Genomic DNA, 26176 nt, shown 5'->3' on the forward strand with positions numbered 1-26176 from the left:
CCCAAGATCCTCTTTGGGAAAGGTGACACGAAAATAAATGAACGTCCAGCCCAGTCCTGTGAGTCAGAGAGCTGAAATCCAAACTCAGAGAGAAAGGACCCATCCAGGCCCACACAGCGAGTGAGCTGGTGGCAGAAGTGGGATTCACACCTTCTCCCCAGTTCACAGCCCCGCTGGAATCTGTTCTCCAGCAGGGAAAGGCCACGGCTGGGACTGAGCCTTGATGCAGGGTCTGGGGTGAGGAGTGTGGTGGAGTCCAGACTAGGGCTAGGGCAGGTGGCCCCTCCAGGCTGAAGGCTGCTTTGGAATCTGACCTTTGGCAATTCCCAGAGGTGAGAAAGCAGGACGGCTCATCTCCTGGCTTTCCCCAATGGGAGATAGTGGGCCACCCCACTGGGGTGAGCATGGGGTTTCCTATGGTTGGGAGGATATGATTTCAACAATTTCTCCCAGTGTCACTGGAGGAAAACGTTTGCCCCCGCACTCCGCCCCCCCCCCGCCCCCCGCAAAAAAAATGAAAAAGCAAAGTATGCTTCTAGGTTAAATAACTGGCTGTTGTTTCTTTTCTCTTGCAGCCAAGGGCTCCACTTCTTCTACAAGGTGAGTGCGTCTCTGGGCTACGATGCTTTTGCAATTGTTACCTAGTTGTTTGACAGCCCCAAACCGGAAAAGCAGAATCCACACCCACTGACCCCCAGCTCTGCCAGTCAGCCTTTCTGTCTCTGCTTTGGAAGTGCCTCAGGCCAGGCCCATTTTAATTATTGACCCCAGGGGATCAGAGGGGACTTCCACAGACAACCAGACTCTTATGAAATCCTGTTTGGACTGTGGCAGAAGCACAGTCCAAACACACCACCCAGATTCAAGTTGTATATACTTTGCTCTTTCCTTTGTTCATTAAATATTTATTAAGTACTTTGGCACGGGTGGCCCTGGGGATGCCGGGTGAGTAAGGTAGAAAGCGTCTGCGCCATCCTGAAGCCCGCACCCTGGTCAGAGGCTAAGGTGATGACATTGTGTCACAAATGCTGTCTTAGTTTGTTGATTCATCTTTTCAGTGATTCTTACTGAGTCCCTACTATGTGCCGGCTCAGTGCGGGGTGCTGGGGATATAGCAGTGAACAAAGATCGGTCCGGACTTGCCCTGGCCAGTGTTTAGTGGTGAGTGGGTCCAAGCTCTAACCACCGAAGGGTCACGGGTTCAATTCCTAGTCAAGGGCATGGACCTGGGTTGCAGGTTTGATCCCTGGCCCTGAAGGGGTGTGTGTGGGAGGCAACCAATCAATGTGTCTCTCTCACATCAGTGCCTCTCTCTCTCTCTCTCTCTCTCTCTCTCTCTCTCTCTCTCTCCCTCCTTCCCTCTCTTCCACTCTCTAAAAATCAATGGGGGGAAATGTGTGTATATATATATATATATATATATATATATATATATATATACACACACACACACACACACACACACATATGCATATATATCTATATATATACACACACACATATACATATGTGTATATGTATGTATATATATACCTATCCTCGGGTGAGTATTAACAAAAAAATAATCAGTCCGGACCCAAATGGGGTTCACCCACCAGTGAGAGAAGCCGGCAGTAAGCATAGAGGTAAATGATATGTAATGTCATGTGACAAATCAAACAGAGCAAAGGGATGGAGATTTAAGGCAGGTCTCTCTTAGGCAGGAGGAGGGGCCCCCTGAAGATGTGAGCAGGTTCTGAGCCAGGGAGCTAAGAAGCAGAGGTGTGTGCAGGGTGAGACTGCAGGTGTGGCGAAGGCCCGAGGTGAGAGGTGACGGGAGGCCCAGAGGAGGCCTGTGCACCGGGGCAGAGGAAGGAGAGGAAGGGCAGGAGATGAGCTCAGGGAGATGCAGGCCCACAGGCTCTTAGCTGAGGCCCATGCAGCCAGATGTGTTACTCATCCAGGCTTTCCAGCTCTAGGGAGGCCCCGACGTTCACCCAGCAGAATAGAAGCAGCACGCCACAATCTACTACGTGAATGTACCTGCTTGGAAATATATGAATGTCTGTACTAAGAGCAACAAATAAAAACTATAAATAGCTAAACTATAAATACGTTTAGGTCAGGTTTTGCCACCAAAAGGGTTTTGCCAATATTTTGATTTTGTAGAGCTTTGTGGATTTCAGAATTACCGAGCAGGAACTGAGGGTCTGGAGGGGAGGCCAGTGGTCTAGGGCTGTGGCCGCTAGGACCTGGGGTTTTACTCGCAGTGGAATGAGGAGCCGTAGGAGGGAGATATCTGACTTGTTTAAGACGTATCACCTTGAGCGTCATGTGGGGACCCGGCCATGGGGGAGGAGGGTGGAGGCAGAGAGGCGACTTCTGCGGTGGTCCAAGCAGATGATGGTGGCCTTGACCATGGTGGTGGGATGGGCTTGGAAATGGTACATGCTGGATACTTTTTGGAGGTTCAGCTCAGAGGACTTGCTGTTGGATTGAATATAGAGCCAAGGACAATTCCACTGCTGTGTGTGTGCACACCAAGTATACTCTTTTGCAAGGCCAAGACTCGGCTTCCATCCTTTGCCTAAAAGCCTTTAGTGGCTCTCATGGTTGTCAAGATAGTCCAGAGGCCTTCGAGTCCCTCATGGTCCGGCCCCTGCTGACACGGACAGTTTCCCTTCTGGCCACGCCCCAGTGTTTCATTCTGTGGCTCAGCCAGGCCACACTCCCTTCTCTCCTCCCTCAGGCCGCACTCTCTCTGAGATGTGCTCCCCCACCCCTGCTCACTCACCACCCAGGGTCTCCACAATTCCAGGGGGCATCAGAGGGGGCTCTGTGAATGGCACCCCCGGAGTTGTGCGACATGGAAGCTAGAATGGGCACCCCTCCCTTCACCCGGTTACCTCCTGCTCTTCCTCTGGGCTCGGTGAGAGCATCCTCACGCGCTCAAGCTGTCCCCGCACTTGGCCCCAAATTGTAACCCCTCCTCCCGAGGGCAGGTTCATTTCCCTCATGTTCGGTGCTGACCATGGCAAATGGAATAGGTGCCCGACAAAGGTTTGTTCAATGAGCAAGTGAATGAATGAATGAATGAATGCCACCCTAACCCAGTGCAGCCATTTCCATCTCCTCCTTGGAATCCCTAAACCCCACCCCTCTCAGTGGCTTCACGGCCCCAAATAGGAAAGTATCTCTCTTTTTTGTTTTTGTTTTTATTGTTGTCATTATTTTGTATTTGTCTTGTCTTCCCAATTAGACAGTAAGTTCTGGGAGAAAAGGGCCATGCCAATAATAATAATGACAACCGCATCAGCAGCTAACATGTATTGAGCCCTCACTGGGCTCCAGGAACCGATCTAAGCCTTTGCCGGTATTAGCCCAGAGGTGATTTTAATGATCACAAAAAACCCTGTGATTTACTGTTATCCCATGTAATGGAGCAGTGGTTCTCAGACTCGGGTGTGTGGCGGATCCTCTGGAGGGCTTGTTAAAACAGACTTCTGGCCCCGCCCCCAGAGTGTCTAATGCAGAATGTGTGTTTCTGACAAGTTCTCGGTGGTGCTGCTGCTGCTGCTCCCGAGCCAGACTTTGAGAACCCCCGTTTAGGAGGTTACTGTTGTCCCATGTGTGGGCGAGGAAGCTGGGGCTCAGAGAGGTCCTGTGACCTTCCCAAGTCCCACAGCCAGTGAGTGCTGGCGCCGCGACTCCCTCCCCGTGTCTCCACACCAAAGCTGACGCTCTTTGTCTGCGCCAGTGCTCTTGCTGCCTGTTTCTTCCTCCCCAGAGAAGCCAGCCCGCCGTTTTCTGCCTGTTTTTTATTTTTCCATCAGGAGCCTACCCAGGGAGCCGGGAGATCGCTCGCTCCCTTTCATCTCTCTAAACCAAAGCAATAGCTAGCGAGCCGTAATGGTGGTTTCCCATGTAGCAGCCGCTTCCGCTGGGCCGGCTGGAATCAGACGCTTTCCAGAGGACGTTGGTGTGGGCAGCACTGCACACCACGGGGAGGGTGCCACGGGGGGATGCCGCCGCTTTGAGCTCAAAGCGCCCCTCAGGCTGCAGAGCCGGTGGAGGGACTGGCGATATCCACCTTCCTGGGTGAGGAACGTCAGGCAGAACACTGTCTGTAATCTTCCCCAGCTCCGACGGCAGAATGTGTCTGCTCTCTTAATTGGGCACTGGGGTTCATTCAGTTGGCCATTTGTTCACTTGTCAGACATTCACTGCGTTTATTCTTGGAATACATAGGGCTTCCCTGATTCTTTCATTTATTCATCTTATTGAGCCCAGCTCAGTGCCAGGCCTTAAGCTGGGAGATTGCAAAGGGGAGCAAAAGTGACACTAAGGCCCAGTTTCATGGCACTTGGGACAGACATTGGTTGATTCATTCATTCATTTATTCACTCATTCATTCATTTATTCCTCAAATATTTACCGCATGCTAATGCCCCACCAGCCCATTACTGGGAGTCAGGGCTCCAGTGGTGAAACAGATGGGCCTAGTCCCTGCTCACATGGAGACCATAGTCCGGAAGCAGGTGATCAAACGAGCCGGGAGGTTAATACACAGCGCGACGCAGATGCTGACTAAATAAAATAAAGCTGGGCTCAGAGCCGAGTAGGAGATGGGGTGTGGTGGGTGATCAGGGAAGGCTTCTCTGAGGAGGTGACATTTAGAGGATAGCTGGAGGATGGGGTTATCTGGACAATAGTGGGCCCGGCAGAAGGAACAGCCAATGCCAAGAGCCCGCGGCGGGAGCAGTTGGAGACGTTCGTGCATATGGAGAGGCCAGGGCAGCTGGAGTGGAATGAGCCAGGGGGAGAGAGATGGGAGTTGGGGGGCAGGCCATGCGGGCCTCGCCTATCAGGATACTCACTGCAGGGTTGAGGGTTTTGAGCAGACACATGATACGACATCATGTATGCATTTTTACATGTGGAGAATGGTATGCAGGGAGTCGGGAAGGGAAGCAGGAACACAGGGAGGAGGCACCGCGGGAATCTAGGGAGCTGGGAGGGTGGAGGTGATGGAGTGCTTGGGTTTGATGTGTATTTTGGGGGCCGAGTCAGCAAGGCTTATGCAGCTCAGACGTGGGTTATAAGGAGGAGAGAGGAGAGTCGGGATGGCTCCCACCTCTTTAGCCCGAGCACAGGGCTGAGTAATGGCAGCTCCGCTCACAGAGATAGGAGAGGCCAGAGAAGAGGCAGACGCACGCACACAAAGGAAAATCTCTTCCAGTCTGGAGTACTGCTCCGAAAGAAAGGAACCCAGTGTTCCGAGAGAGGAGTTGGGGGATTCAGTGCAAGTTTCCCGGAGAAAGGACTGTTTGAAACAGGGATTGAGGGAAGAGGAGGAGTGAACTAGATGAAGAGGCAAGGAGGACTATGTGCAAAGGCCCTGGGGCAGTCTGACTCACATTCATTCCCAGTCACTTTTGAGCACCCGTACGGAAAGGACGCACTGCAGGCAGGCAGACAGACAGACACGTACACCAGACGGGAACACACATAAGGAGGTTTGAAATTGTCATCAGGCTCAGCCCAGCCGGCCCGAGGACATGTCACCACAGTTGAGTCTTGAATGATGCACAAGTTAACCAAAAAAGGTGGCTAAGAAGGTCATTCAAGGACGTTGCCTTGACACCTAAAGTGTGTCGTATCAAGTAGTCCTCTCGAAATATTTGGTGGGTGAATAGTGGGGAAATGAGGGCAGGGGAATGAATGAGTCCTGGGGGGGGGGGTGGGGGGAGGGGGGGGCAGTAGGGGCCAGACCATATGGGGCTTATGAGCAGGGTGATGAGTTGGACTTGAACCAGAGACCTTGGGAGCCCCGGAGGGCTGGAAGCAGGTGGGATGTGGATAGAGCTGTGTGACCCTCCTTACCAGACGCTGTCCCTGCTCCTGGAGGGTCGTTTCTGTGGCCAGGTGGGGCCCATCATGCCCAGAACTGCTTTCTGAGCCAAGCACTCATGCTAAATCCATGACTGACCCCGCGGCCAAGCCCCATTGCCCGCTTCTGACATTATCCAGGCTAATCCCCAGAGTGTGGCCTGAGAATATATACCGCTCCTGCAGAACCAGTGGCTCTGACTTGCTCACCACCTTGACTGTGACCCTGCAGTGAGCCAGGCCATGGCCTCCAATTACAGAATCAAGCGCATGAATGGCTTCTTTGATTAACCAGGACACTTGATCCTTCCCCCTTCTTCTTCTTTTTTTTTTAATCCTCACTGGAGGATATTTTTTCCATTGATTTTAGAGAGTGGAAGGGAGGGGGGAAGGAGGAAGAGGAAAGGGAGAGAAACATGGATGTGAGAGACCCACATCGATTGGTTGTCCCCCGCACGTGCCCCAGCCAGGGTGAGTAACCTGCAACCAAGGTGTGTGCCCTTGACCAGAATCCAGCCTGTGGGCGCGCTAACCACTGAGAACACCAGCCCGGGCCCTCTTCTTTTCTAATGATAAAACCTAGATGTGTATGATATGGAACAGTGGGAGAATATGGGAAACTAAAAAGAGGAAAAAATACCACCCAAAGACCACTGCTGTTAGCATTTTACTGTTTCCTCCCAGTGTTATCCACACATTTTTCATAATTAAGATCATTCCACTGAGAATTTTGTTTTTTCACTTAATCTTTTAATGTAATCATTCATAATTTAAAAACAGAAACTTCTTCATAAACCTTTTAAATCTTTATCAGCGAGTCTATCCTAATTTCCTTAGGCAGTCCCCCTGGCAGAGCTGTTAGATGTGACTCCCTCCCCCACCCTGCTTGCACCAGTGCCTCCGTGCAGACAGCTTTTTTGATATTTTGAATCCCCCACCCCCGCCGCCAAATGCAATTATGAATCCAAAGATGATGACACCTTCCAAGCTCTTGGTTTGCCTAACTAAGCTGCTTCCCAAAAGGGTTGCCTCAATTTGCCCCTCCCACCAGCAATATATGAAAACTAGAGGCCCGGTGCACAAATTCATGCATGGGTGGGATCTGGCTGGGGGCCCATTGGGCCAGGCTGGCAGGGGGACAGGGGCTGCAGGCCCTGTGTTGTGGGCCAATCAGGGCCTGGATCAGGCTGGTTGGCTGCCTCAGTGCACGTCTTAGCCACTGGTCGTTCTGGTCGTTCCACCATTCTGGTCACTGGGCTTTTATATCTGTAGATGCCAGTTTCACCATATCTTCCCCAGCACCCAGTGTTATAATTTTCAGAGATCCTTACTGATAGAGTAGCTTTAAAAATTGCTTCAAATTCCCTTTTTTATGAGACAGACCATCTGTCCAAACACTTGATAAGCAGCTGTTTCTTTTGTGAACCACTCTTCCATGTCCTCCACCCCATAGGAAGTGAGCCTCAATGTTATTCTTATCAATTTACATGAGCGCTTGAGATAGGGAGGATATTTTTATCTGTGTGTCTCTTTCCTTTTTAGGCTGCATGAGCCCGAGAAGAACGCCAGAGAAATAACCCAGGTACAGTCCTTGGTGAGGTGCCCTTCCTGGGAAACTCGATGGTGTGATTTTCTTGCACCAGCCGGAGCGGCAGATTCGCTTCTAAATTAAGACTCCTTTCCCAGGGCGGGAGGGAGGGTGTGGAGGGCGGAGGATCTTTACATTCCTTCCTCCCTTTCCCCTGGTTCTCTGCACATTCTCACCCTCCACTCCAGCCAGGATGTCTGCCTTCACCTCCTTGCCTCAGTGCCCCCACTGCACACCTCCAGGGGGCACCCTTCACAGTGCGCTCCATGTCAGTGGAGTCAGGCCTTTGCCCAGGCCAGCCCTCCAACAGGAGCCCCTGCCCAGTTCCCTCCTGGCTCCTCCTGCTGGCTCACACCGAGCAGCACGGGCTGCCAGAGCCTGTCTTTCTGATGGAAAGACCCTGTGCCATTCATTCCTCCAGCTGGCAGCGTCTCCTCATCGTGGCTGAGGAGGTTTCGTGGGCAGCGCGGTTGGCCTGTTTCCGAGAAACCCAGCCTTGCTCCTTCCGGGCTGATGCTGTCAGCCCTTGGAGGCAAAGGGCTCCCCTGTGTCTTGTAACAAGACAGGCCCTGCCCTGAACCTGGAACGCGTGCACGCCAGCTGTCCTTGACATTTCCCTGGCTGCTGTCATCATGGTAGATGTAATCTGTTGGAGAGAACCAGGGCTGCTAACAGACATGATGTTTGTAGGCCAACATGTTGTGTCCTGCTCCCCGGCCCAGGGCGGCCCCCCAGTGCCCTGGACCTTCTCTCCAGTCATTTTACCTCTGGAGTTCTTTCCAGAACCTTCCGGGGAGAGAATGATGGCAAAAAGAACTGAGCAAGGAAACCTGAACAAAATTCAGTCAGCAAAGACTTGCTGAGCACCTACTATGTGCCTGACCCTGGGCAGGGAGCAGGGCACTCACAGCCCAGCTCTGGTGGCGTTGGCAGCCTGGTGTTGGGATTCCTGGTGCCACGTGCCAGCCCTTGCGAGGGTTGGGTTTCCTAGAGAGAAGTGTGAATGTGCAGGTTGGGAAAGAGAAGCTGTGTGGTCAGATCACAGCTCTAGAACCCAACAGACTGGTTCTTCTCCAGCTGTGTGACTTTGACCAAATGATTTAACCTCCCCAGGTCTCAGTTTGCTCACCTATAAACTGGGTACATCATTCCGACCAAGCCGGGCTGGGATAGGGCCTACATAAGGTGACCCAGATGGCGGCATGGTGCTGATGGCCGTCGGGAACTGAGATCTGTGGTGGTTATCATGCACCAACCAGAGTTACCTTGCCGGCAGCTCCTCTCCGGCTCTGCAGCATGGGTGCCAGGCACAGAGGAAGCCAAGGTTGCGAGTCATAAGATTAGTACACGGGAGACAGATGTTCGGGTTTGCTGGGTGGCTGATAATTGTGGCCATTATTGAACAAGCGTGCTCATCCAGTGGGTGCCAGGATCCATTCTAAGAGCTTTCCCTGGTTGATCTCACCTGATCCTCTCAGTGATCCTGGTGATAGATATGATTATTATTCCCACTTTACAGATGGGGAAACTGAGGCCCAGGAAGGTGACATGAATTGCCCAAAGCCTCTAAGCTAGAAAGAGCAGGAGCAGGATTCGAACTCCAGGCTTCTGACTGCAGAACCTTTACCGCCCTCCCCACTGGTCTCATTCTCGCATGCCCTTCCTTGTCTCCCGGTGCCCAGCTGCACCCCGAACGAGGCTGAAATTGTTGCCATTCACTTGTTCGTTCATTCAACACCAATCAAGCTTCCTCTGTGTCGGCCTTGGTTTCTGCATCAGAACAAATCCCTAATGAATATTTGTTGACTAAAAGAGTAAATGAATGCATGTCCCCTCCCCCTGGGGGATCAGCATGTACTCAGACCCCCCCAGACAGACACAGCCCTGGGTGGTGGGTGCTGTTAGGGAGAAACACAGGCTGTGGAAGCACAGAGGAGGCCTGGACCCAGCCAGGATGAAGCCACGCTTGTTCTTAAATGTGCAGGGTGGGTTGGAGTCATCACCAGGAGAAGGAGGGGGAAGGACTCCAGGCAGAGGGAGGAGGAGGACAAGGCAGGACAGAACGGTGGGAGGAGGTGGCACTGAGTCAGCCTAGGAGGCGACCACGGTGGCATTTAGAAGATCCTCAGGCTGTGTGAGGAGGGAGGGAGGTGGATTGGCAGGGTAAGGCTGCTGGCAGGTGACCTTGGCCAGAGAGGAGCTGGGTGTGAGCTACGGCTGAGTCAGGGGAGGAAACACGCATCCAGACCTGGTGCTGATGAGTGGGTGAGAGGTAGGGGCTCCGAGTGACCTTCTCTCCATCCCATCCAGACCCAGGACAACAATGACATCACATACGCAGACCTGAACCTGCCCAAGAGGAAGAAGTCGGCCCCCCGGGCCGCTGAGTCCAACAACCACACAGAATATGCCAGCATTCAGGCCGTCCGCCCGCCCGCGCCTGAGGACACCCTTACCTATGCCGACCTGGACATGGTCCACCTCAACCGGGCCCCCAAGCAGCCAGCCCCCAAGCCCGAGCCATCTCACTCGGAGTATGCCAGCGTCCAGGTCCAGAGGAAGTGAACGGGGCCTCGGTCGTCTCTGGGTCTGTGCCCATGAGCCTTCCTGTCCCACGTGGGGCAGACACCCTCGTTCCTGGAGGGCCGGGGTGGTGCAGGTCTTGGGACCCAAAGATGAGGCTGGATCTTGTCTCCCCAACCCGCTTGGCTCTCTAGCATTTCCAGGGTGGCCACAGCCCCCCCCCACATTGCCACACATGGAGGCCGATGCTGCCAGACCAGCTGGGGAACCCACGTGGGAACTGGCCGGAGCTGCCAGGGGTCCAGGAATTCTCTTGCCTCTCTCCGTCAACCAAGGGTCTTGGCCATGGTCTTGGCGACTCTTGACAGCCTCCTAGATGCTTTGCAGCCTGATCTTCCAAGGTGAGGACGGAGAAAACCTCACCTGCTCCTCCCACCACTACCACCACCATCCAGCTGGGGCTCTGGGAAAAGTTCTGTGTCAATTCAACTGCCCCATCCACGGAGAATCCAGAAAACAAATTCTGGGACCACATCCTGAGACTCGGTGAGGTTGCTGCCAACGGTCCTGCATCCCGGACTGACACGTCACAAGCCCTGGGGAGGAGGGGACCCGCCAGGGAATCCTCCACCACCACCAGGACTGAGTAACAAGACCCTCCTCCTCCTGCCCTCCGAGACTCCATGAGGGCCAGCAACCTGACCGTGACGCTCCACCTGGACCCGCCTCGCCTTCTAGACCTGAGCTTGCTTCCTCCAGCTAGCACTAACTCAGCAACAGCTCGCTGTGGACGCCTGTAAATTATTGATAAATGTGAAACGTGCAATCTTGAAACTGAGGTGTAAGAAAAATTTGATCTGTGGTGTTTTGTTTTGTTTTGTTTTGTTAAAACAGCGGCAGCATTATCTTGGCTCTTTGTCATGTGTTGAAGTACATGGTTGGGTCTTGTGCCATCCAAGGTTTAGCAGTTGGTTCCTGGAGGGAATATCCTACAGCAGAAAACAAGTTCCTCCATGTCCCAGAGCCCCGAGGATGGGGAAGAAGGTTCCGTTCTGGCGGCTCCGTGGAGATGCTTAGCCTTCTTTCTCTCCAGGACTAAACTGGCCACGTTCTCAGCCAAGCCACGTGGCTGGTACTACTGCCTTCCTGCCCTGGGTGCGGTAAGTCGGAACCAGCCAGTGCTGCTGCAGGCTGCCTCCTCCACCCTGCGGTCTTGTCCGGACCTCATGCCTCAGTCTGCTCACCTGGACAGGGGAGAGGAAGGTGCCTTCCCTCCCCAACATTTCTCATAAGCACTTTAGGGCCATGCAGGGTAGGAAGCTATGCCTGGCTTTCCCCCCACACTCCACCCCCTACCCCTTAGCGATCTTCCCCCATTCCAGTTCTCTGAACTGATCTCTGCAAGAGAAATCTTCCATTTCTGCTCTCAAACCCTATTGGGATCAAACTGGAATAAATCCAAGACAGACAAACAGTCTGGGCAGCTGTAAGGCCAGGACTGGCCCACCGTTCTGTCCCTCTGTCACGGGAGGTTGGGCAGAAGCTGTGACCCACTGTCCTCTGACCCCCCTCCCTCCCCCGGTTCCAATTCAGCGAGGGAGCCTGGCTGGGCCCAGGGCAAGCAAAAGGTACACGCTGTGTTTTCGGTCTCCGTGTAACTGATCAGCTCTTAGAACTGAGACACTAATCCTCGCTGCTCCCCCCTCTGCCCCCGCCGGGGTCCGGAGGTTTGGTGTCCAAGGGATTGCTGCTCAGACCAGCAGAGCAAGAGAGAAGCTGACCCATCCTGCCCATCAGCGTGGCCTACAGATGGGACTCTGGGAGCTCAGCGCAGGCCCAGCTCTCTGGGGGACTGTGAGTTGGTGTTTGACATGATGGCATTCAGGAATGCGCTGAGCCAACAGGCCATGTGGGCAGCGTTGGCCCAACGAGCTAGAGATTCTCTGTGGCATCTGGGAGCGCAGTGTCCCAGCCACCTGCCTCGGACTGTTTCCAAATTCCAAAAGGTTGGCTTGTGAACCTTCGTCTCCTTGTCTTCTGCCCAGAGAAAACGCAGACACGCGGACACACACTCACACGGAATCTCGAAAGAATGTTTTCTTGGTGCCATTTTAATTTAATTTAATTTAATTTTGAATTTTGGAAGGGGAGTGAGGGAAGGAGGCCAAGGGAGCCGTGTAGTTTTAGCTGCAGGCAGGCAGCCTGGAGATTCTCCTACCTTGTGTATCGAACCCCAGGAAGAGGAAGAGGTCGAGACGACAGTGCGGAAGGATCATGGTTTGGAGAGTTTATTTTAAGACTGCTGGGAAGGAAACAGGCCCCATTTTGTATATAGTTGCAACTTAAACTTTTTGGCTTGCAAAATATTTTTGTAATAAAGATTTCTGGGTAACAACGACCCCTCTGGGTGCTGCGTGTCTTTGTGTCTCTGAGAGTGTCCCCCTGCCCCCAGGAAGCCGGAAGAGGATCGCATGTGGGCCTGGGGCTTGGCAGTGATCGTGGCGTTTGGTCGTCTCTCTGGGGTTTTGAATAGACACAGAGACTTTGTGTTGGTGGCTCAGAGGGAGTCGGGATACGGTTGTGCCCAAGACACCAGTATAAGCAGAATTCTGACAAGACAACTGAGTTTGAATCTGGCTCTGCCACTTTGTAGATGCAGGAATTCAAACCACTCACCATTCTAAGACTCAGGTCTGTCCTCAGCAGAGTGGGGACAACAGTACCCCCAGCCAGGGTTACTCTGGGGACTAAAGGGGGTCACGGGGCGCCAAACCCTATGCTTGGGACATGCAGTCCTTCAGAAGCATTGGGCCTTTTCTCCCACCACAACTGCACACTGAGGTCTGGTTACCCCTCACCACCCATGGGATCTGGAACAAGCAGAACCTCACTCCCTCCTCTACCGAATGCAGAAACCTAACGTTTGTCCTAGAATATCCTTGATGATTCATGTCAACTGCTAGTATACAGTAGGTGCTCAATACATGTTAGCTTCCTTACCCCCTCCATTAGTATAGTAATAGTCTTAGTGGCAATTACATAATACTTCATGCTTCCTGAGAGTTGGCACTTTTCATTGATTCGTTCTTCTGAACCTCACAACTCGAAGTAGGTAATAGTCTTGACCTCATTGTATGAATAAGACACAGAGAGGCAATGTAACTTACACAGGGTCACCCAGCTGATGAGTGATGTTGCTGGGACTCCAGCTTTCTGACTCTGGTCCCCAACATCTAACCTCTGAGCTAATACCAATACATCATGGATTATTACTATGTAGTATGGTAAGTAATATGCCAAGTGCTTTATCGTTATTAACTCATCTAATCCCCCCAACCACCGTGTGAGGTAGGAACTCTTGTTATCCATATTTTACAGATGAGGAAACCGAGGCACAGAGAAGTTAAGTCATTTCCCCAGTGTCCCATAGCAGAGCCAGGGTTTGAGCCCGAGGAGCCTGGCTCTTCCCTACTGCTTCCTTTAATTCCCATCACTGTCAGCAGTGCTCATGCCCATTTTGCAGAGAAGGAGAGTTGAGGCTCAGGACATGCACGTGACCTGACCACACCCTGACCAATCCCCTCAAGGAATCTTTAATTGAGCTGGGACTTGCACTCAGATCCATAAAAGCTCCCAGGACCATCCCTGAGCCCTTGGCCTGGTCCAGGTGAGCGGGCACCTGAGGCAAAGAGCCTCCTGCAGGGCCCAGAGGTCAGCTGCCTCACAGGCCAGGACCTTGGCTGGGATGGAGACTCGGCTCTGAAATCTGGATGCTGCTGTGGGGATGAGCTGTTCAGGCCTGAATCGGGGCTGAGTGGGCGGGGAGCGCCTTCTGTTTCCTGGGAAGGTGGGGGATGAAGGACCGTGTGTCCAGGCAAGGAGACTCAGAGAATGTATTTCATACAGCACCTGAGCCTGGCTTCTCCACAGCGCACATCTCCAGGGCCACAGGTTGGCAGGCAAATGAGAGTTGCCAGGAGCCAAGTGACCCTCTTGTTGCCCGCCAGGAAGTCAGTCAGGCCCATGGCATTTACTGGGCACCTCCTCCGGCTTCTTCATTCTGCAAAGGAGAGTGATAGGAACCCCCACTCCATGAGGACCCAGGGGCCCTGCCCACTTTACACAATAATCTGAAAAGTCTCTGTCCCTCCTCAAGATTCTAATGCCCAACTGTCAAGCCCCTGTGTCTTCTAGCAGACTCCCACCAGTTAAACGTGGATCAAGTTTATTTTACTTTTACATAAGCACCGACTACGTATCAACAGTCTCATAAATTCTGTACAAATAATCCTATATAATAAAAGGCTAATATGAAAATTGTCCCCTAGACCGGGAGTTCCACTGGGAGTTCGACCAGGGGCGGGGCAGGCCTGCCCACCACCCAGGGGCCCCCCCACAGGCTGGCCCAGCCCTGATCGGCCCTAATCGGGGCGGGCCAGCCGGACCCTACCTGTGCACGAATTCGTGCACCGGGCCTCTAGTAAGTTATATATCAATTCACTCCATCCTCTCAACAAACCTGTCAGGTAGACACTATGATTATCCCATTTAATAGAGAAATTAAAGCACAGAGATATTGCGCATCTTGTTCAAGGGCTGCCATCCAGGAAGTGGTGCAGCTGTGGGTGTGGGTGGGCACTGGGTGGGCAGGTAGGGGTCTGGGGGCTTCTGGAAAGACAGCAAGGCCCTCAGAGAGTGTTGGGGTGCATTGAACTCTAACAAGGAGCCAGAAAACATCACATTGCCTCACCCCCAAAGATAAGAGCAGCAGGGCTGTCCTGGTCACCTGACTGACCACCAGCCAGCACATGTACCCTTGGGCCTCCCAAGGCTTGGCCTGCCCCCACTGGGGTCCCACTGTACCCATCCGTTAACCACGGCACTGTGTTTGACCAGGGTCTGGATTTGTTTTCTGAATGCAAGATTATAAATGTAAAATGGTAAATGCTTTAGAAAACAAGCGCTCAAAAACAGGCAAAACCTTGGTGACAGAGGTCAGAGGGGCTATCCTTGGAGGGAGCAGTGACGGGAGGAGCTGGAGGGGCCTCTGGGCGATGGGATGTTCCGAGTCTCCATCTGAGTGGGGTTACTTGGGGCCTTGCAGATATAAAAATCCACCAAATGCATCCATAACATGTCTGCATTTCCCTGTGTGTAAGTTCTATCTCAAAGTTTCAGAAAGACCGGTGCCCTGTTTCCCTGGGGTTCACCCCCCAACTTTGATGCCTGCCCCAGCCTGTCAGTTTCTTAAAGATGGTGTCAATGCTTTATCTTTGTCCTCAGGCCAGCCCAGGGCCCGGCTCCCGCGAGGGCTGGGGGCATGCTGCTGAGTTCGTTTGAACGCCAGCATCCCAGGGATCAAAATCGCACATGAAACGTGAAGAAGTGCCAACCTGGGCAAGGAGACTAAGGCTGGCCACGAGGATAGCCACTTATCTGTCATCTCTCCATCTACTGAGGCCCCTTAATTACTCTCCCCGCTCACCCTATGCCCCTCCTGCTTTAGGCTATGGAGGCTGCTGCACACACAGTCCTCACCCTGTGGCCTTGGGCAAACGGCTTCACCTCTGCCTTGGTTTAGTCACCCGAGAAATGGGACAGTAGATGTCTGCTCCCACAAGCTTCTCATGAAGGTTAAATAGAGTCTAATCAAGACCCTGTGCAACAGAGGGGGGCAGACAGCAGTCTACTCACACACACCCACACTCACACCCACACATACACATTCACACACCACAGACACGTTCACACCCCCACACTCACACATTCACACCCACATGCTCATACATTCACACACATCACACTCACATTCACACCCACATGCTCACACACACACAATCACACTCACATTCACACCCACATGCTCACACACAATCACTAACTTCACCCCACATGCTCACACACACACAATCACTCACACATTCATACCCACATGCTCACACACATACACACACAATCACACTCATACACTCACACATTCACACGCCATACACACATTCACACCCCCACACTCACACATTCACACCCACATGCTCACACACACACATTCACACAATCACACTCACACACATATATACACACAATCACACTCACACACTCCCACTCACATACATACACACACATAATCACACTCGCACACTCACACCCACATGCTCACACACACACACCCCAAGGCCAGGTTCTCAGCGGAACTCAGCAATGGTGGGCCTCCTCTCCTGGCTGAAATAATGGTATCCAGTCCCTCCCTCCCTCACTAGCCTGGCTCCCTCTCACCAACTTTGGAGAACACAACACACCAGCCTGGTTTTCAGAGTCACCTTCCTTCACCCCACTTGACCTTTTTAAGGACACGTCCTGCTCTTCCCCAGCCCAGCCTGGATTCTGGCCAGGTTAGTCTTCCCGGCCCATCAAATACCAGGTAGACCCACCTGTGACTGCCCTGGTCACACAGCGACTCACCCCATATGACTCAGTGCTCCCAGCCAGACCACGACCTCCCGACTACTAGAACTTCACTTCCTTCCGTTAGGATCCAGCCCCGGGAAGGGGCACTGAAGACCACCATGTGCCAGGCCAGATCGGGGCACTTGACCTCGTTATTTCACTGAACCCTACTTCCTTTGGATGTTTGATGGGTGCTATGGTGTCCATTTCTCAGATAAGAAAATCGGGGCTCCAAACAGTAAAGGGATAAAAGCTCAAGGTCACTCACTTAGCCAATAATTATTTCTCAATAATTACTGTGAACCTGGCCCTGTGCAAAAATGCTGAGGCGACCATGTTGACAAAAGATGGCCACACCCGGGTGAGCTCATGGGCTGTGAGGGAGCCAGCGCATCTGGTAGTTCCAATACGTGCATGAGTGTTGCTAGGACAAGGGGTTGTCAGCGTGTGATTTTCAGGAAGCTATAAAACATGATACATGCAACTACAGAAGGAGCTCATTAATGAGCGAGCCAGAAGGAGGGGACGGCCCAGTCCAAGAGGAAATGGGTATTTACAGACGTTTGGAAAAGGAATACAGAATAACATTTTTAGGGTACACATAAAACTGGTTAATGTTCTACAAAATAATAAAACTCAGATCTTTGGAGCGATTGTTTCTAACGACAGAAGTCAGTTACACCTCTCCTGGACAAAAAATGCACAAAAGCTGAGCCCTGGTCAAAGAGCAAAGTCAAACTGAATGCACAGACTGAACTAACCCCTCAGTGGGCCTGTTTAAACAATGCCCCAGGATGGCAATAAAAAGAAGTGATACCTTCTTTTGTCTTAATTATAAGTTTCCAATACTTTTTCTTATTAGGAGAAAATACACAGTCCTCACTCAGCCCACATAGGGCAGAAAAGGCTTTTTGAAAAGGAAATGCTTTCAGCTTGGACCTAAGGACCTAAAGATGTGTATGAATGAGCCAATGGAAGAGGGTAGGAAGGAGGCAGTGCCGGGCAGATGCAAGCCTTCCCCATATGGGCCGGCCCCTGCCAAACTCCGCAGCCCTGCATGGCACAGCCCTCCCCCATCACTCTCTGCAACAAGTGTCCTGACAGCTCCCAAAATGAACCACAGGCCCTTTGCATATGCTGCTCCCTCTGCCTGGAACACTGGTTGGGTCTTTCCTTCTTGGCCTCCAGTCCAAAAACTTAGCCAAGTTCCTTTGTTCAACACCATCCTAACCCTGCCCAGGATTTTCCTTTGTAACCTTTGTCACCATTTGCAATTATACATTCACCCTGTGATTATTTTATTAACATCCTTCACCTCCACTGGCCTGGGAGCTGCCTTGGGGCAAAGTAGGTATTGCCTTTGCTCACCAATGTAACTTCAGTGCTCAGTCCATAGAAGGCATCCGATAAATATTTGTTGGCTGGATGAGAGGAGGAATGGAGGAGTGGGAGGATGGAGGATGAGAGGATGAATGAATGGGAAGATGGGTAAGTGGGAAGGAGGAAGAGAGGATGAATGGCTGGATGGATAGATGCATGGGAGAATGGATATATGGAAAGGAAGGAAGGAAGGAAGGGAGGGAGGGAGGGAGGGAGGGAGGGAGGGAGGGAGGGAGGGAAGGGAGGGAGGGAGGGAGGAAGGGAGGGAGGGAGGAAAGGTGAGGAAATAACATAAGAGAATGTAAAGAAGCCTAGGGGCTGGAGACTGTGTAGCACCTTAGAACTGAAAGTGCCCGGCTGGCAAGTTTGGAACAGGAATGAAAGTCCAGTCCGCCTGGCTTTCCCCACCGAGTCAGTCTGCCTTTCACCATGACCCTGGCTTCAGAGCAGTCACTTTGTAAAAAACTGACATGTGCGCCCCAACAGTCGAGGAGCCTGTGGCCCTTGTCTGAGCCCTTGGTGCCTCATCTGGGGAAGCTGGGGCCACACTTAGAAAACAGGGTGACAGATTGCGAAGGTCCTTCCCTACCCTGACATTGCACAACCTGGCGCCGCTGGTGGGTATCCCATCTTCAAGGGCTGGTGGGGCTGGGCTGCTCCGCGAAAGCCTCCTCCTTGGCCTCGCTTCAAGGACAACAGGCCAAGGCCGCATGGCGAAGGTGCTGTTCCCAGCCACCCGGGCCCTGTGCCCCCGCAGGCTGCTCTGGGCAGGGTCAGCTGGTGCAGCAGCCAGTCACATGGATCTGGGCCACAGACCTGTCTCCAGAAGGAGGCCGGGTGAGCGTTTAATGGCGAGCAGGCTGTGGGCGGACGAGCTGTCAGCTCCTTTCAGCCCGGCTCCCTTGGTGCCCGTAAACAGACCCTGTGCACATGCGGACGAACGCATTACCGCCGATATTATGTGCGGGTTGCAAAGGCGCTGGGGTGGCCGGGCCCGGAGCTGCCATTACCGCAGGACCTTTCGCTGAAAAATATTTCTTGGGGCAATTAAATCTTCAGCTGTCTCCTTGCAGGGAGTGCCAGCCTGCATTTTAATTATCCTTAAAAGAGGGAAGTAGGGGAAAGGACACAGGCAAAGGATTAAAATAATAACAGTCTGCTTTATAAACACGGCCATCATCTCAGGCTGCGCGTCTATTCAGAAAGTTTCTCCCCCATCAGCTCACAAGCCCTGACCCTTTGGTCTCAGGCTCTCTGGAAGGGGCCATCTGGGGGTCATGGGGAGATGGTTGGGGAAGGGGGGAGCATGCCTGAGTTGGGGCTGCGGGTCCCCTGTGGGGGAGTCACCGTGGCCGAGGCGTTATTCACGCTCCTGTTTGTTCGTCACTGCTTTCTACCAGGTGGAAATTATTAACCTAATTTTACAGACGAGGAAACTGAAATTGAGACAATGATTGTTAATAACACGAGCTATTGCGATAAAAAGGAACAGACTACCAATACACACCACAGCGTGGACGGACCTCCGAAACACATGATGCCGAGCCAAATCAACCAGGCCCTAAAGAGTGCCCCCCGTGTGGTTCCATTGGTATCAAGTTCTCCAACCAGCAAAACAAATCTATCAGGACAGAGAGCAGAGAAGAGGCTGCGGGGAAAGGAGGAGGGGTTGACTGAAGGGCAGAGGGAACTTTGGGGAGACAGAAATGTCCTTTATTTGACTGAGGTGGTGCTTACTTGAGTGTATAGATCCATCAAAGCTCACCGAACAGTATTCTTAAAAGGAGTGCATTTATTGTTTGTAAGTTACACCTTAAGAAAGTTGATGTAATCATTATTTTACAACTAGAGGCCCAGTGCATGAAATTAGTGCACTGGGCGGGGGCGGCCCCTCAGCCCGGCCTACACCTTCTCGCAGTCCAGGACCCTCGCTCCTTACCGCCCGCCCACTCGCTGCTCCTTAACTGCTTGGCTTGCTGCTCCTTAGCACTGCCTTTCCCGCCACTGCGCTCACCAGCCGTGAGCCCGGCTTCTGGCTGAGCAGCACTCCCCCTGTGGGAGCGCACTGACCACCAGGGGGCAGCGCCTGCGTTGAGTGTCTGCCCCCTGGTGGTCAGTGAGCTTCATGGCGACCGGTTGTTCTGGTAGTTCCACCGCAATGGTCGCTTAGGCTTTTATTATATAGATACATACGAGTTAATATTTGTCTAGACCAGTGATGGCGAACCTATGACACGCATGTCAGAGGTGACACGCGGACTCATTTTTTTGGTTGATTTTTCTTTGTTAAATGGCATTTAAATATATAAAACAAATATCAAAAATATAAGTCTTTGTTTTACTATGGTTGCAAAGATCAAAAAATTTCTATATGTGACACGGCACCAGAGTTAAGTTAGGGTTTTTCAAAATGCTGACACGCCAAGCTCAAAAGGTTCGCCATCACTGATCTAGACCGTACTCTTTCCCAGTCCTTATTGTAAGCGTCCTCTCTGTGTGAAGCCGTTCATTTATCCTTCACAGCAATCTGTGACGTGGGCACTTGAGGGCCCCAATTTCCAGATGAGGAAACTGAGGCACAGAGAAGTTAAGAAAGTTTCCTAAGGGAGGCAGAGCGTGAGTTCAAAGCCAGACAGGCTGCCTCTCCAGCCTTATAGCTTTGAAAGCAAAGTCTGAGTTACGCAGCTAATGAGTCCTGAAGGCAGAATGCAATCCCAGGGCCTCTCCAACCTGACAAAACGGGCAGAAGGGGAAATTCACTCAGAACTATTTCTCCAGCAGCTGCTTGAGGTCACACTGTGGACACAGGACGCAACAGGAAAGTCCCAGGCCCTTTCAGGTGGAGGGAACAGGTGAGGCAGGGATTGCCAAATAATCACAAAAATGAATGTGACCTGGCCGGTGTGACTCAGCTGGTTGGCCGTCATCCCATTCATGGAAAGGTCACTGGTTCGATTCCCAGTCAGGGCACATACCCAGGTTGTGGGTTCGGTCCCAAGTTGGGGTGTGCACAGGGGGCAGCTGATCAATGTTCTCTCTAACATTGATCTCTCTCTCTCTCTCTCTCTCTCTCTCTCTCTCCCTTCTCTCTAAAAAATCTATAAACAACATATATATTTTTCAAATGAATGTGAACTTGCAGTCCATGATGAGTGCTCAGAAGGGGAGGTTACCGGGGACCCAAAGGCACAATGCACCCAGGGAGTTTGCCCAAGACCACACCCTCCAGTGGGAACAGAGCTGCTGGGGCAGGCACCAGATTCCTGAGCCACTTGCTGGTAACTCCATTTCCCTTCCAAGCTGCAGGCTCTGCTGATTCAGGACGAGTTTTACAATCTTGTCTTTCCAGTGGGCAGAGGCCCTTTGAAATCGTGCCTGCCCTGCTCTTAGCACCTTGAGCTTAGAGCTCAGCTATTTGGAGAATGCCCCCTGTGCATTCCCCTGGCCGGCCACCCAGGGAGTCACATTCCAGTGCAGTGGGAGCAGCATGCTGGCTGGCAGCTGGGAGCTGGGCCCCTGAGGAAAGACCCTGGCCTTGAGCCAAGCACCCAGGCCCTGCGGAGCCTCTGTGTGGCTTTGGCTCCAGAAAATGGAGCAGGATTTTTTTGGCAGCGAAGGTTAGGCCTGTTCCCAATGCTCACAACCTTGGCTGATAGGTACGTGGGAACATTAGCCAATTTATTCCTCTCAGTAAGCTCTGGACCACCACCTGGGCTCCCAGGGGGGCAGAGAGAAGGGAGGTGACTTGCTGAGACCACACCCCAAGAAGAGACTTGGCATCTGGCTCCCTCCCTTGACATCCAGGGCCTCCCGAATCTCACCTCAGCCTCACCTTCACCGAGGTCATCACTCATCACCACTTAGTGAATATGTTTCTGGGAGCCAGGCTCTTTGGATTCGTTTTCTGGCTCCCCTGCTTTCCAGCTGACCTTGGGCAACTTTCTCAACCTTTCTGGGTCAGATTCCTCCCCTGCAGAATGGTGAGCATGATGGTACTTCCCCGGGGTTGCTGTGAAGATCAAAGGAGATGAGACAATAAATGTAAAAGTGATTACCACTGGGTCCAGATGGACAGAAAGTGGTAGCTATTCTTATTGCATGCATTTTGTTTTTACATACATGGGCTCATATCCAACTACTTAAGTTTGGGGCACCTTTCCAAATACCTCGTTCTTTTAAACAGCTTCATAAGAATTCTTAACTTCATTTGTTCATTCTTCCTTTCATTTGCCAAACATGTGTGTAGTATCAGCTTCTTATACAACCGGCAAGGACACACAACATATTAAGTCCTTGCTCTCCGTTCTCGTAGAGGGACAATTAACAAGCACACAAATAAATAATCGAGCTCATTTCACCTGCCGAGTGCTACGAAGAAAACAAGATGGTGCAAAGTGATGGAGAGAGACTGGGTGGCGAGGGAGAAAGCAATTGAAATGCAGTGTTCGGATTCCCTGAAGAGATGGCATTCAGACAGCCACCAGCAGACAGAGAATGGGGAAGGCCCGGGAAGAGCCGGGGCTAGAATATTCCAGGCAGAGGGAAGAGCCAGGCCAAAGTTCGTGAGGCTGGACTGAGCTCCCTGCCGTTTGACTGGAGGTAGAGAATGAGCGTTTTTGAAATGATGGTGGCGAGGCCAGCTGGGGCCCAGCAGGTGGGGCCGTGGTGGGAGCTTGGCTTTTATCCTGAGAGAAATAGGAAGCCGCTGGAGCAGGGGAGACGCCTGCTCTAACACGAATTTTCACAAACCACTCCGGCTGGCTGCCGGGTGGGAATGAGCTGGAGGGGCGCTGATGGAAGAAGGAGGGGGGGCACACGTCCCCCGCTTGGTGAAGGTTTGGGCTGTTTCTATTTTCTCCCTCTTTGCAAACAGTTTTGCAATAAACCTCATTGCACAGAAATTCCTGGAAGTGGGATGGTCGGACTGAGCACACACACGAACATTTTTTTTTTTGTCATGTCCAGATTGCCACACTGCCTTCCATTTCTCTCCCGTGGTGCAGGCAGCAGGGCTGGGCCAGGCTGAACTTCCTCCACCTGCTTTGGCTTTGCTCCTGGGAACACTCCCCACCCTCGCCAGCCCTGGCCCACACCCCCCAGTCTTGAATGCATTCATATTTCTCGTTCAAAAGAAAAGCGTAGAATCAGGCTAAGTGGCTCAAAAAACTGCCCAGAGGCCACCTGTTCCAGTGGGCATCATAAAAAGGCCTCCAGCACCCCAACAGGACCAATTTACCCCTATTCTTCCAACCACCGTGAAGTTGCTTTTTTTTCCTTCCTGTTCAGCCACAAAAACAAGGCACCGCACTGAGATGGCAGTGAGAACGGGCCCTGAGTTTACAAATGATCAAGGACCAGGAATGGAGAAAGCTGGGATCCTCTGAGCCTTCTGCCTCCCACCCCTCCGGGCCGCACCAAGCCTTACCAGCGCCTCCTAGTGGCCACCACCTGCCGGGCCGCCTCCGCACTTGCATTCCAAGCCCACTCCCAGGCCCAGACTTCCCTTTTCATGACTGGCCTTTTCAAAGGAAGAATTTCCTTTTAATCAGCAGCCACGGCATCGGCAGCAGTGTCGAAGCATAATTTTACTATCTTCTCATCACTCAGGGCTTATTTGTGCTGTCTGTTTGGGAGAAGGGGAAGGTGGCTGAGACTTATAACGAGCATGATTTTAATCTGGGCATTTGGAGATGCGTTTGAAGAAGGTTTATGTTATCTTTCCCAGACTGACCTGGTGAGTTACTTAATTGGGAGAGGATTTTGCAACATACTGTTTCTTAATATTTTATCTTTTAAGGCGAGTGACTTCTTTTTCCCATAGCAACATAGATGGATAGCAAACGCTTTGAAACAAGTAGTCATTATTATTCATTAACTGCTGATGAGGTGGCAGCTGTCAGATTAGACTCATTGTCTTATTCTATCTTCTCAGCAACTCTACAAGGGAGGTATGAATTTTGTAAAAATTTTACAAAAGAGGAAACCCGGGCATGGAGAAGTTAACGTACGCAAGGTTAGGAGCTAGCCGAGGGCAGAACTGGGATGCCTTCCTTTGTAATCATGCTTTGCGCGGCCCACAGGGCCTTGGACTGGCTCACGTACTCCAAGCTGGAGTCATGTGACCCAGAATTCCCATTTCCTGTGGTGCTGGGTTGACACTGGCCACGTGCAACATTTTCCTCAACGTTGCCAAGGCATGCGTTAAGAAGCCACCATCATGTTCTTAAAAATATTTTTATTGGTTTCAGAGAGGAAGGGAGAGGGAGAGTTAGAACATCAGTGATGAGAGAAAATCGTTGATCACTGCCTCCTGCACGCCCAATGCTGGGGATGGAGCCTGCAACCCAGCATATGCCCTGACCAGGAATCGAACTGTGACCTCCTGGTTCATTGGTTGATACTCAACCACTAAGCCACGCCAGCCGGGCACCACCATCATTTTCTGCGCTGAAGGTCAGTGCCTGGTGCCAGGCAGAGAGGCCACTCATGCATGTGGTTGCTGACCTGCTGTCCACCTCGTTGGCATCGGGGCGATGCTCAGGTTCAGAGTTCCCACCAGATAGATCTCCCTCAGCTTCTCCAAGCCCTGGGCCAGGGGGTCCTGGTCCCCCGACAGGTCATTTTTGCATTGAGGTTGGTGACAGATAGATGCAATTTCCAATTTGTCCTTGCTCTCGCCCACAGCAGCTCTTCTTTCTGCTGACCCGTGGAAACTTCCAGCTCACACTAAACGCAGGGGCGCAGCTGGCACAGAAGCTCCACCAGCTCCCACACTGGTGAGGCCACAGCCCTACGGTGAATCACTCCTCCCAGACCCCGCGAAAGGGCTCTGCTGCTCTGATGGGACTCTTGCCGATGCACAGCGACTGGAAGTTGATTGAGAAAGTGACCAGCTCTCCTCCACCTACATGTGACAGATTTAGCAAAGAAAAATACAGGACATTCTATTCAACTTGAATTTCACACAAACAATGGACACCTTTTTAAGTGTAAGTATATCTTATGCAATATTTGGGACATGCTTATACCAAAAACTCATTTGTTATTTATCTGAAATTCAGATTTCACTGGAAATAGGCACCTGTAGTTTATCTGGCTACCCTATCATTTCCCCCATAGATGCCCTTCCAGGGAGAAACACTCAACTGGGCCTCTTCCATATGCCAGACGTGACGAGAAGGACATTCGAGGAAGCACGCAACCAGCGTGTGGGAGCCTTGGAGGACGGAGCAGGACAGGCTGAGCTTGGTCCTTGCAGGACCTCAGTTTCACTCTCTGGGCTATGCTGAAAGGCTGGGGAGTCCCCGAGGGACCCTGAGTCCACACACTGATTATCACCACCTCAGGGTAAAGTTCCGGTTCTTTCTTTAAAAAAATGTATTTTAAACGTTTCATTTATTGATTTTTTAGGAGAGCAGGAGATGCGGGGGTGGAGAGAGAGAGAGAGAGAGAGAGAGAGAGAGAGAGAGAGAGAGAGAGAGAGAGAGAGAAATTCGTTGTTTCACTCATTTATGCATTCATTGGTTGGTTCCTGTATGTGCCCTGACTGGGATCGAACTGCCACCTTGGTGTATCGAGACGATGCTGTAACCAACTGAGCTACCGGGCCAGTTCTTAAGTGAGGCATCTAAGGGCCCAGCCTGCCACCCACCTCACCTCTTGCCTACCTCATAAAACCACCTAGAAAGATGATATTTCCCCAAAGACAATCTCTTCTCACCTGTAGGGCTTTACCTTTACTCTTCTTGCCTGGAATGCCTCTCCCTCCCTTGATTATCCTTTAAACTCCTATTCACCCTTTACACCTTTCATATCACCTCCTCCCTGAAGCCTTCCCTGACCACAACAGTCAGAGAAGGCACAACAGTGCCTTCACGTCTCTGGACCTTTGGGCTTCTTTCGCATGTAGATGACAATGGAATCATAGCTTATAATTACATGTTTAATATGTTCTTAAGACAAAGAAAAAAAGATGAATAATTAAATTACGGCACCAGTGGTTCAATGGATGTGAGATACAAGAGAAAATCTTTAATTTTTTTTTTAATTTATGCATGGGACTTTAATGAACATTCAGGCTTTACACTGACGGCATCAAAAAATAGCATGACACAAATATATTGGAATGTAGTGTTAGATACATTCCAACATAATGTACCCCCCAGTCCCCCAGGGCCCTCATCCTACAACTGCTGATAAGTTTAGGCTTTGAAGATAAATGTGCTTGGGTTTTTGTGAAGTAGCGGCACAGTGGTCAGGAAGGAGGGGTTGGCAGACCAGACTGGTCTAAGTTGAGATTCCAGCTCTGTCACTTACTCTAGCATAAACTTGAGCAAATTGCTAGCACCTTGCTGCCTCGGGCTCCTCATCTGT

The 26176-nt window shown here is 51.7% G+C and overlaps 1 protein-coding gene and 1 long non-coding RNA gene across 4 annotated transcripts in view; both read left to right on the forward strand.

The window, feature by feature from the left end:
• Positions 1–12377, forward strand: part of SIRPA (signal regulatory protein alpha) — a 43714-nt gene extending 31337 nt beyond the window's left edge. For all 3 annotated transcript variants that reach the window (XM_036321814.1, XM_036321816.1, XM_036321815.1), the window contains exons 7-9: positions 576–600; positions 7411–7450; positions 9767–12377. In XM_036321814.1, coding sequence (XP_036177707.1) covers positions 576–600; positions 7411–7450; positions 9767–10021 — 320 coding nt within the window. In that variant the 3' untranslated portion in view covers positions 10022–12377. The remainder of the gene's footprint in view (positions 1–575; positions 601–7410; positions 7451–9766) is intronic.
• An 8880-nt stretch (positions 12378–21257) lies between these two features.
• On the forward strand, positions 21258–25213 carry LOC118663648. The gene is made up of 3 exons (XR_004970105.1): positions 21258–21783; positions 24488–24792; positions 24923–25213. It is a non-coding gene; the product is annotated as an uncharacterized LOC118663648 (long non-coding RNA).
• Positions 25214–26176: the final 963 nt, after the last annotated feature.

Source organism: Myotis myotis, unplaced genomic scaffold (genome assembly GCF_014108235.1).
Source record: "Myotis myotis isolate mMyoMyo1 unplaced genomic scaffold, mMyoMyo1.p scaffold_m19_p_9, whole genome shotgun sequence".
Taxonomy (NCBI): domain Eukaryota; kingdom Metazoa; phylum Chordata; class Mammalia; order Chiroptera; family Vespertilionidae; genus Myotis; species Myotis myotis.